Source organism: Talpa occidentalis, unplaced genomic scaffold, assembly GCF_014898055.3.
Source record: "Talpa occidentalis isolate TD23 unplaced genomic scaffold, MPIMG_talOcc4v2.1 talOcc4.10, whole genome shotgun sequence".
In the NCBI taxonomy this organism is placed as follows: Eukaryota; Metazoa; Chordata; class Mammalia; order Eulipotyphla; family Talpidae; genus Talpa; species Talpa occidentalis.
Window position 1 is genome coordinate 84,274,371 of NW_023600993.1, and position 12,209 is coordinate 84,286,579.

General features: G+C 49.4%; 1 protein-coding gene across 2 annotated transcripts in view; it reads left to right on the plus strand.

The window, feature by feature from the left end:
* SOGA1 (suppressor of glucose, autophagy associated 1) overlaps nucleotides 1–9,557 on the plus strand; it is a 66,752-nt gene extending 57,195 nt beyond the window's left edge. The window contains exon 15 of one of the 2 annotated variants that reach the window (XM_037495506.2): nucleotides 883–9,557. In XM_037495506.2, coding sequence (XP_037351403.1) covers nucleotides 883–1,035 — 153 coding nt within the window. In that variant the 3' untranslated portion in view covers nucleotides 1,036–9,557. The remainder of the gene's footprint in view (nucleotides 1–882) is intronic. The other variant, XM_037495507.2, reaches the window with a different exon arrangement.
* The last annotated feature ends 2,652 nt before the right edge of the window (nucleotides 9,558–12,209 follow it).

The window sequence follows — 12,209 nt, forward strand, 5'->3', positions numbered from 1 at the left end:
TGGAAGGGCACAAGTCTAAATACTAAGAGCCAAGCAAACATGGCTTAACCAGCTGCCTTGCCACCAGATGCCAGAGATTGCTGGCATCTCCTCCAGGGAAGGGGCATGCTCACTGCTCTCCTGCCACCCAACGGTGTGCTGGAGCCAGCTTGTTTGGCTCCAGAGAGCCAGTCATGAGTATCTCAGTGTTCAGAGACATCACCCTGGTACCTTGAGGTCAGTCACAAAGGAAAGATTTACACCATGAAAATTGGTAAATGCTACCAAGTCAGGGCATCTCCCCTCACTCCTGGAAAACTGGTTCTTAACATTTGTCAGCACACCAGCACCCACCCCTACCAAGACTCCGTGTCTAAGTGCTCCCCTTTTCTCTGAAAACCTTTTTGCTGCACAAATCCTCATACCAGTTTTGGATTTAGGTAGGGCTATGCACATAAGAGAGCTTTGCAGAAAGGGAAGTAAAGGTCACTGAAGGATGACAGGGGGTCTTACAGAACCCAAGGGCAGGGACCCTAGGTTTCATCAGCTTCTTGCTGACTCCTTCTCTGGAGCTTCCTTTTCTCTGAGATCCTCTTCTTGCTTTTTTCTCTCTCAGTGTTGTATTTGCATGTGGTCCAGGTGGGCAGTCCTAGCTCTGCTTTTATAACATCTCTTTGTATTTCAGAATTTATTACAGTCTGAAATATTATTTATGAGTACTTATTACTGCTCTAAAGGGAGAAAAACAATAAAAAGAAAAATTGGAGAGGGGTTACATCTCCTGGGAACTGGTCTCTGGACACAGCTGAATCCAAATTCAGACTGGATGCCCGATTGGCCACCCATCCCTGAATGATCAGTTAGTGCCTCCCGGCTTCTGCTGACTTTTCCCCTCCCTTCTAGGATGCTGTCTGTGACTGCAGCACCCAGTCTCTCGCCTCCTGCTTCGCCCGGCCATCTCGCTCTGCCATCCGCCACTCTCCTTCCAAGTGCAGGCTGCACCCTTCAGAGTCTGGTTGGGGCGGGGAGGAGAGAGCAGTGCCCCCCAGCGAGTGACAGAGCAGCCGAACTCCCCGCCTCAACCAGCCCAGTTCCTGGATAGTCGAAGGGAACCAGCAGAGAGGATACTGGGTGAGGGGCCCGTGCCCTTGGCATCACCTCATCCTGGAGGACAGCAGCTGCACCACTGCCAGAGAACAGCTTTCCCATCAAGGTAAAGCAGGGTCTCCTGCTGACCGCTGGGTGGTGATCTCCAACTTCCCAGGGGAAGGCAGCAAGCGGGAGAAAGACCAAATCTGGGCTTTGGAAGCCTCTACAGAGAGATCCGTTGAGAGCCAATCCGTTGGGAGCCAAACCTTGGTCCTACGGGAGAGCCTTGCTTAGTTCTACACATGTCCACTTCTCAGAAGAAGCGAGGAAAGGATACACTCTGGCTGTGCCCCTCAGGGAAAGGGTCCACAGAGATGTACCCTGCCAACTACATCCCCCTTCTGTGGAGAGGAAACCCCGATGAGAACAGGCTTTGCTCTAAGTCAGGCTCAGCTTGGGGTTTCTGGTGGGGCTGGGCTAGGTGTCAGCCCTACCCTTCCTTTCCACCATCCCCTCCTCCTCCCAGCCCCGCTGCTCTGGATGCTGTGACTCCAGGGGGAATGATAGGGCAGTAACCACTACCAAGTGTCTGCTTGGAGTCCTGGAGCCCTGGATCTCCCTGCCCATAGCTTGGATGCAGCAAGGACTGGAAGACGAGGTGGGAATGTGTGGGGCTCAGGGTCGGGGAGCCACTACAACTGCCTCCTTTGCAAAGGTGACTTTGGGGGCCCTAAAGTTCTAGGAAACTCACTGAGGACAGAAATAGTCAGTCTCAAGATCTGGTGCACAGACACATGCCTACATGTCCATTGCCTTGATTGCTGGGGCATCTTCCCCAGCACCTTGGAGGGGTACCCCATCCCCACTGTGTTTACATCCTATGGAGGACAAAGATATTCCTGGTAAGAGACTCCCAGTTGGCCAGGCCAGGCCAAGGAGCACTCCAAGAGGCCAGCGCCCCAGGACACAGTGGTGGATTAGAGCGTGGAAACACATTTCTTGCCTAGGCTGTTCATTGGAATTTTTTTTTTTTACTATAAATATTTAAGGTGGTTTTACTTTATTTTAATAATTTAATTTACCCCAGAGTCCCCAAGATAATTTATTGGAGGTTGAGACATGCATTCTTGCCACTGGTACAATGTGAGGTTTCTAACGCACTGGGTAGGTGTAGAGTCCCCCTTGCAAACGAGGCAGTTCTACAACGAAGCCTGGTCTCCTGGTCAGACTCGGATGCCTCCCAGGGAGCTGGAGCCCTGCAGCTTGCTCCCCCAATGCCGCTGACCGTTTGACCTCACAGCACCGCTTTTCCCTCAACACCTGGTACTGGCCCGACCCTGGGCAGTCAGCTACAGATGCTTACTGACAGGTGGAAGGGTGGACCAACATCACCACTTCTGAACATTCTCTATTTCCTCCTGCCCTCTGACACTTTTTTTTCCATAAGTTAAACACTATTACTAAGGTTCTATCAAGAGCATGGAGAGCCCTCCAAGTTCCCCCAAGTGAGAACTGCAGGAAAACTGGACTGAACTTGGAGAATGTTGTTTATTGCAGCTTTGCACGTGGACCTGAGAGTCTCCATACCACCTCACTTCTCACCAGCTTGCCAGCCTTTCACCAGCCTCTCCTTAACCTTGTGACCTTTTGCGGCTCTTCTCCCAGCCCCAGCTCCCTGCCTACCCTTCCCCACGTGCCATGTGAGCTGCTTTTGCCATTGGAGTAATCACAACTTGGCTCATTGCAGCATGGCGAGGAGGGCCTCATAGGACCTCCCCCTCGGATGCCAGTGAGCCCATTCCAGTGGCACTCATGCCCTCACACCTGCACATATGCCGCCTTCCTGTATCTGGCTGGCGGCCCAGGGTGAAAACACCAGGGTGAAGTGGTTTGTCTGTGGAATTTCCCCATCAGAGCTATTCCCCCTAGAGCTCAGGAGATGCCTTTGCACTCTTATCCGCCTGCTCCCAGCCCTGCCCTTTCAGATTCATCTGGACCAGTTACCCAGATCCTTCATCTCCATTCTCTATCAGCATAATATCGGGGTCATGTCAGCCCCACCAGCCCGCTTCCTTATGACTTGTGTGGGCAGAGCAGGCCAGCTGATGCAGCTGTGGGTCAGTTTCCTCTGGAATGCTGCTGCTTACACCCAAGAGGTCAGGGGGCTCCCCCAAGAGGTGAGGGGATTCACATCAGGCCACAAGCCATCAGAGGCCTTCTACCAGCTCCCCAAGCTACAGAGGGTCAGGGAAGCTGTGCTCTCATCTTCGCGAAGAAATCCTCTTGAGACATGAACCTTGCCGCCTTCGGACCACTCAGCCTTACCATCGTCCTCGTCCAAGATTGTCCTTGCCATCTTCGTTGTCTCAACACCTGGCCGCCTGGCCAGCGTCAGAGGTTCCAGATCTTGGTTTTCGGTAAAGTTCCAGTTTCTTCTTTCTGCATGCCACTGTGCAAGGTCACTTGTCACTGTTCCTATAGAAACCTCTGGACATGGGGCTTGATGGGGTTGAACATGTTACATGTAAATATTGGTTTGGTTTGATTTTTTAGCATTTTAATTAGTAATTGGTTGTGTTTTCTTTTTTGGGGTGGGGGGATCGGTTTGTAAAAACTCTCTACTCTTTTGGAATGTAATTTCTAAGTTTGTTTCTTCAAATGCCTTTTAAGTCTTGGTAACATTCCTAAAGCAGATAACTGCCTGACCCTCAGTGGGGGTTATCCTGGAGCATTGGGTACCAGGAAGGAACGCTGCCCTTCATCCCTTTCTTCCTCGTCTTACTGTCCCCACACCTTTTAACTCCTAGCACCTCCTTCCTCCCTTCTCCTCCTCTATCCTTCTTCCTCCTTTTCCCTCATCTCTACTCTCTTCAACAAAGTCCCAAGGATCTCTGGTTTCCTAATCCCATATGAACCACGAGACTGGGTAAATGGTGTTGACATCAGTTGGTTGGGGTAAGTAAGGGGCCAGTTCGCCTGAATGACCCTAAAGTGGGTAGCCTCTTGTTTCTTATGGCTGCCTTCTTCCCATTGCCCAGTTATGCCTTTCTGGGGGCAATGATGTATGTGTGTGAAATGAAAATCCAAGTGCTTTGGTGCAGTGCACCATTGGGTCTTAGACCTGGCGTGCACAAAGCATCAAAATTCAATTCCCTGTCTCCCTGAATGCCCTTTCCCCCCAATTCTTTTCCCCCCAAACACTGACCCACCTACAAGAGGCCTGGCTTTCTATGAACTCAAAATGTGTCCTGCCCCCTGAACTCCCCAGGGATGCTCCTCCACTGGCTGCTCTCCTAGGTTACAAAGTGAAGGGCCTAAAGACCTGACCCTCTTGCACCCTGATCACCACATGGCTTCTCATGCACACCCCCCACACATCTTTCCTGCTTTCATCACCCAACCTGTTCTTCTCTTGCCCTCCCAACTTCCAGCCCCCTCCTCCCTCTCCCTCCCATTCAGATCACCCCCTTTTCAGCTCCACCAGCTCACCCCAAGCTTCCACTACCTGTTCAATAATAATAATAATAATAACAATAATAATAATACTTCCCTACCTACCCCACCTAGAGTACTTTACTATTTAGAAATCACTTTCCCATCCCATGTTTCCTTCAAACCTCCAGGACCAACTCCAAGAGGTTTACTCTCCAGGATAGAGGTTTAGTGCTCCCATTTTGTAAATTCGGAAACTGAGGCACCTAACTAGGGGTCCAGACTAGAACCTGAGTCCACTGGATCCCCCAACCCAACTCTGTATACTACTTATTAGGCAAACCTCCCACCCCACTGGAGGCTTTTTGTGGAGGCAGACAATGTCACTACCCAATCCAGATGTAGAACCAGAATCGTGGACCTGTGCATCTCAGAGGCTAGTCTGGGGCCCCCATACATCAGAATTCTTTGAGGGCCTGTCCAAAATGCAGCTTCCAGGGCCCACCTCAGCCTCTGGGCCAGGAATTTGCATCTCTAACAAACTCCCAGGGAGTATTCACTGCATCTTTTGAGAGCCCTGAGCGTTAGCGTCTTTCCTTTAACCATTATCCATAAAGATAGACCTTACAGAAAGCATGGGCTCAACCTAGCTCTGACTTGGTTTAATTACTCTGAAAATTTCCAAAAAGAATCAGAAGTAATTTACAATTTTAGTCATAAGACCGCAGAAATAGACTATTATTGAATATTAGTTCAATAAAACAAAGTCAAAAAGGAAGAATTATTGTTCCTATATCTAGTGAATGTAATTCCTGAAATCATGGTATTAAAATTTATTCTTGAGTTTCCTGGCAGCCATGGTGAAAAAGAGAAACACATTAGGTTTCATAACTCATCGTCCAGTCATGGAAAGGAAGCCTATCTGGTCTAGAAGACAAACTCTTCTGCCTCTAATTTATAGTCAGTGTTCTTTCTTCAAGAGCTTCTAAACTATTTGATGTTTTAGTATGTGAACCTAAGATACAAGGATATTTTCCAGGTGACTTTTTTTTTATTTTTTAAATAATAAACTGCTGGTCCTCCCTGGTGGCGCAGGGGTTAAAGTCTCAGCGCTATAAAGCTATCGCCAGCCACTGGGGCATGAGTTCAATCCCCAGCCAGGTAGCTAACCCACATAGCACAGCAGACCTCTCCTGTTTCACCCACTGCTCCCCTCAGCAGTGTATTTCAGTAGATATGCCTGTTCTACTCCCCACTCTGTCTCTGGTGAATCCTCTCACCGTACCCTCACCCTGCACCTCTGGCCTACCCCCTCGCTCTTGTATACATAAATAAATTAATTAAAAAAAAATAAACTGCTACCAAATTGGCCTTGGGCCCAGATCATAGAACTAGTCTGTGCCTCAGTTTCCCCAGCTATAAAGTGGGGAGAATAGCCTTCTACCACGAGCCTACTTGGAAAAGTGTAAGGTTCGACAGAGCAGTCTGATCATACTCGGCGTCCTCAGGCCAGCCCCTCAGTGCCCTGGCCCTGGGGTAACACTTTCCAGCCCCCACACTAGTATTAATGAATAGAAAGGGGATTGCAAGGTAATCTGCACCAATCTTCTCATTTTTTTAAAAAAGATTTATGTATTTATTAAGAACTGGGGTATAAACCAGAGATGCGGGGGGTGAGAAGATTCGCCAGAGACAGAGTGGGGAGCAGAACAGGCAGACTGACTGAAATACACTGCTGAGGGGAGCAGTGGGCAAAACAGAAGAGGTCTGCTGTGCCATGTGGGTAGCACCCTGGCTGGCTGGGGATCGAACTTGGTGCTGCAGAGGCTGTGGATAGCTTCACGGTGCTGTGCTTGAACCCCTTGCACCACCAGGGAGGCCCCTGTTCTCACTTTTTAATTGTGGCAAAATATACATAAAAGTTACTATTTTAACCATTTTTATAGAGATTTAAATACATTCATAATTTGCACAATCATCACCACTATCTCTTAGACCTTTTTCATTATCCCAAACTCTATACCCCCAAAACAGTAACTCCCTATGCCCCCCAGCCCCTGGGAAACCCTATTCTACTTTCTGTCTCTGAATTTCCCTATTCTAGGTACTCCATATAAGTGGAATCGCATTTGTCCTTTTGTCTAACTCCTCCATTTCTTAGATGAGAATCAGGCCCAGAAAAGGGAGTTGGCTCAGCCAAGGTCACATAGCAAACTAGAGGCAGAACCAGGACTAGAGTCCGGGTTCCTGGCTCCCAGGAGTTCTGCATCCCAGTGGTAGATGAGACACAACCCCACCATTCTGTGTTCTTGGTTGAGCCCCTCCTTTCTGTGAGCTCAGTCTGTTCTCTCTCCACCTTCCACCATCCTCTTTATCATCATCTTTGAAGGCTTCCCCTCCTGTTGCTTCTCCACTGGTTCATATCAGCAGACTTAGTGGCCCTGACGTTGGCTCCTGGCCTGGTTTTCCTCTTCGGGACTCTAGGCTTACTTGTAGCACTCATCCCTCAGCTCTTTGGGAACAGAATGACCTCCCTAGCTCTGCCCCCTTTGGTGGATTCCCTGTAATCTCAGCACCCTTCTCCCTGTCCTCAGGCTCACATTGTGTGTCTGTGGTCTCCCAACTCTGGTGTTTGCTTTCAAACACATGAGGTTTACTGGGTTCTATTTTACTTTGTATTTTCTCTCACCAAAGGGGGCATCTTTCCCTATTGCCCCATGCAGCATAAACCCTGCCAATTCTTTTCAATGGGCTTAGTTTAGTCCCAGTCCAGATAGACATACTCCAGTCCCACCTTAGAGCCACTTCTTCCTTGTCCACAGACTCCCAGCAAGACCCTAGAACCTTGTACTGGGAGAGTCTATGTGTGTTGGGTCCCCCCTTCTGGCCTCTTCCGCCGAGCCTAGTCCTGCATGGCCTTAGCTGTATAGCAGGTGCAGCCTGGCTTGGGTTCTTCTTTCCTCCCTGATCATCCAACCTTCTGTTTGTCATTTAACATCCCACCATCCTCTCTGCTCTCCCTTGGGCCTCAGGAGCAATGCTTCCTGGCAGAATCTGTAGCTCACTCTGGCTCTCCCCACTCCACTCCCCGTCCCTTGCCCTTCCCAACAGTGTTTGCAGTTTGCAAAGTCCACAGGCAGAAGAACCAAAGAGAACTGGGGACATGATGCCAGGCCTGAGTCCCTTGCATAGGCCTCTTCCCCCCAATCTTACCCTGCCCTTTCCCACCCTCCTTGGACCCTCTCTTTGCCCTATCAGCCCTTGTCCCTTCCCTTCCTGCCCTCCCCCAGCCCTCTGGATCCCAGGCCCCAAGGAAAAGGAGCTCTGGATTCCTCTAAGCATTCTTGAGGGGCCAAGATAGTTGGGGACTGGCTGCCTTGTCACCCTCCATTCTGATACCACTCAAACTGTTCCCCTGAAGAGGAACCTCATCTGGGAGTCTGGAGACCTGGTGAGGTCTGGGCAGACTTGTTTCCTTCTCTGAGTTTGACTGGGTTGAACACTGGGTTGATCCTTATGTGCCCCAGAGCATCTCTGGTGTTTTGGGGTTCTGTATCACCATCCTTTCTCCACTGGGCCCTGGTATCTTGGTTTCTCCCTTAGCTGTGCCACTGATCTCTGTGCCTTAATTTACTTCTCTGCACAGGGGGACTCACCACAACACTATTGCCAGCAGCTTCCGAATATTTTGGTGCCTCCAAGGCTGGGCTTTTCCAGCTGTGGCCCAGCACCCCACCACTGCCTCTAGCACCAGGTTTCTAAGGATGAGGTGCTTAAAGGTTCTCAAAGCTGCAGGCACATCACCTGGGAAGTTGATAGAAATGCAAAGCATTGGCCCCACCCAAGACCTAAGGAATGAGAGGATCTGTGGGGGAGCCTGGCACGCTGGGATTTCCCTATTAGAAAGAACTCATTGTGCTAGACACAGGAGTTTGCCAGCTACCAAACCTGGAATAGCCATTAGCGCAGCCTGGTAAGGGACTGAGGCTGGCCCAGACAAGAACTGATGGAAAACACCAACCTCATCTGGACTCCTAGAAACTGAGACCTCTCCCCACCCTCTAAAAAACCAAAACTATGTTCTTATGTTCTTATCTTCCTGGAAGCTGAAGAGCAGGAAGAAGGCATATCTTTTCCCTCTCCCTGCCCCTGGCTGGGTTCCAGCTTTGCTCACCTCTCCCCCTTGTCTGGGTTTTAAAAAAATGGTGTGAGGTTGTACCAGCCAGGAAGGGGGTAGGAGTCCTGGGGGCAGGAAACAGAAGATCCTAACCATTACCCCCTGGGAACCTCACTATAGGCTCATGCCCTCTCTTCAACAGCTAAGAAACCTAATTCCTCAAGGAAAGAATCCTAAATCCCCAGCTCCTCCTCTTCCTCCCACCCCCAGGGAGACCTTGTAGACAGTGCCAAAACCCGGCTCCAACCCCCAGAGCTGGGGAAGAGAGCCAGAAGCTATCCTTCCTCCTCCCCCTGGCCTTCCTCCCCTTCCCACTCCCCAATACTGCAAAGCCCCCTTCCTGCCTGAGCTGGTTTCCTGGTTTGGGTCCTGCAGTTGTGGGATCTAGGGTCACCCTCCCCCCAACATGCCCTAGGGCCTTTGGAAGGGAAGAGACCAAGGGCATCCTTGGGCCAAACTGTCCACCTCTTCTGTCCTTTGTTCTCTCTTCCCCACTCCTGTCTTCAAAAGGCTCCTTCCCAGGATGGATTGGTGCTAGGACAACCATGGTCCCATCTGACAGCTCTCTCTGCCCGTGTGTCTTATTTCAGACATGAGAATAACTGTACAGTGTAAACTTACAAAGGGTTTTTAATGGTTGTAGATTGGAAATAAAGTATGTCATATGAACAGTTTCCATGGACTTGGCCTCCTTTCTGCTTGCTTGTGGATCTCCCAGCAAATATGAAACCTTACTGTCCCACCCCCAGTTGCCTGGGGAGGGAGCCAGGGAATGCCGTGGCCAGCTGGCTGGTCTGGGCTGTCTTGGGGGGGGCCACCAAGTGGCTGAATGCTGACACCTGAGTCTCCCATGAAGCGTTATATGACCATGGAGAAACAAATGCAGAGGGCTTAAAAATGAAACTGAATCATTCTGCAAAGACTTAAAATTTTTTATTAAGGAAAAAATAAGACACTTTAGATGTGTTAATTATTTATTAGGTAATTATCTAAACCACTGAATATATCACAGATGCTGTGGGTTGGGGATTTGGGAGCTGGGTAGTTCTGACTCAGGGTTTCATGAGGTTGTAGTCAAGTGCCAATCACGCTGCGGCCAGGTAAAAGTTTGACTGGGCCTGGAAGCTTATTTGTAAAGTAGTTACTCTCCTGCTTGGCTTGTCAGGGTTAGCAGGAGGCCTCAATTTCTCCCCACATGGCCCTCTCCATGGTGCTACTTGAATGTACTCACAACATGGTAGCTAGCTTTCCCTGGAGCTAGTGACCTACAAAAAAGCAGGGAGGAAGCCACACTGTCTTTTATAACCAAGACTTGAAAATCACACATAATCATTTCTGTAACATCTTATTGGTTATACAGATCAACCCTAGGCAGTATGGGAAAGGATTACACAGGGAATGAACACCAGGAAGCAGGGATCATTAGGGGCCTCTTGGAAGCTGGCTACCACCTAAAATTTCTATTGGTGTCTCTTTTTTGAGGACCTGGCCTGTGCTAGGCACTGAGGATACAAACAGATGGGCCTGGAAGACAAAAAAGGAAATGTCAATCACAGAGTTTAGATCAGAGTGTTCAGGGAGCCGAGAGGAATCAGGAAAGGCTTCAGAGAAGAAGGGACATCTGAATTGACACCCGTGAACATGCATATTGAGAATCCATGTAATATGGTTGGGAGGCTGGAGAAAGGGTGACACATATGTGGACCAGCAAACTACAGAACTCAATATACCTTGCATCTCCCACAAGAAATGATGCTTGAGCCTCCGTGGTGGCACAAGGTTGAAGTCTCCCCACTATCAAACTACTGCCAGCCACTGCAACATGAGTTCGATCCCCGGCCACATGGAGCAGTAGACCTTTCCTGTCTCTCCCACTGCTCCCCTCAGCAGTGTATTTCAGATCTGCCTGTTTTGCTCCCTACTCTGGTGAATCCTCTCACCCCCCTGCATCTCTGGCCTACAGCCCAATTCTTGTATGCATGAAATAAATAAATCTTAAAAAAAAAAAAAATGATGCTGTTTTTCCCTCCAGTGGAACTGAAGGGGCGGTCCTCCGGAGGTTACAGGGAATTGTTAGCCTTGAATTCAGGGAAGTACACATGGATCTCCCGTGAACCTCCTCTCCAATTTGCCCTTTCTTCTGTTGTTTGTTTCCAAATAAACCCATTTTGTTGTTGGAATAACTGTTTTTATTCAAAGTCAACACATCTAAGGTTGTGATACTGACCAGGTGAAGGGGATTTGTAGGCAGGAGACTGGGGCGGGGGCAGGAGGGCAGCATGTGTGATAGTAGTGACCAGAAGAGAACTGGAGAACTGGAAGATGTCTGGTGTCACTGGAATGAGGAGTGATGAAAGAAGAGGTTGGGTCAGTTCACACAGTGAGGAAAGGAATGTCCACCGCCTGAGAATAACAGGGAGTCATGCAAGAATTAAAAGCAGGAAAAGAACATAATCAGGGGATGTGTTGGATCTGCATTCTATGAAGAAATAATCTCACTGTACCTCAGGATGGTCAGCCCTGGTTGAGAATGCTGAGTTCTGTTCTCATTAACAAATGAGTTTAGGGCCTCACTGGTGGCCTAGCGTTGAGCGCTGGGCTGGGAAGCTGCCCCCAGCGAGGGTCCCACATGGTGTGCAGATCTCTCCTGCCACGCCCACTGCTCCCCTCAGCAGTGTATTTCGTCAGCCTGCCTGTTCTGCTCCCTGCTCTGGCTCTGGTGAATTCTCTCACCATCCCGTGCTTCTGACTGTACCCAGTGCTTGTATAAATAAATAAATCTTTAAAAAAAAAAAAGAGTTTAAAGGTTGAGGGAGGGGATAGAAGAAACTGGGTACTGCTGAACCCCAAAAGTGATATTCAAGGAACCAAGAGCAGGTATCTGCTTTCAGATGGCCATTGGAGCCAATAGTTTGGATCTACAAGGTGGACATTCCAGGAAGGCAAAGTTCTGCCTCCCATCATAAAATTTCCATGGACCACAGCTGCTGTGGAAGGATGACCACAGTTATACTCCAGAGCTACTCCCCAGTCCCTCTTTCAGACTTTGTGGATTGCTCATAATTCCACACTTGGGATTTTCAGAACTCAAAGAAAGGACCACACATGAAATGGGACATTTTGATGGTGCCTGCTGGCCGTTGAAGAGGCAACCTGCTCTCTTGGGGCTCCCAGACATGCAAGGGATAGAAAGGCAGGCATAGGCCTGTTCCTGGGGGCATGGAGGAGTCCGGGGTCTCAGAAAAGGCTTTAAGAGAGAAAAACCCTCCAGTGAGAACTAAAATTGGAGGGTTTTGCCAAGAAAAATCATGGAAAGGCTTCCCAGGCAAAGAAAACGACTTAGCCAAGGAGGAGAAGCAGCAATTGGGATGGGCAGAGGAGCTGCAAAATGTTTGGGGGAGGGTGTGGCCTGCAACGAGGCAGCAAAGTTCAAGGCGTTCTTGAACTTTGCTTTGTTTTGAAGGGGTCGCAAGAGAAAAAGTGCCAGAGTAGGGCTGGGAGAGGACAGGGGTCCTCTAACTGAGCCCAAGTG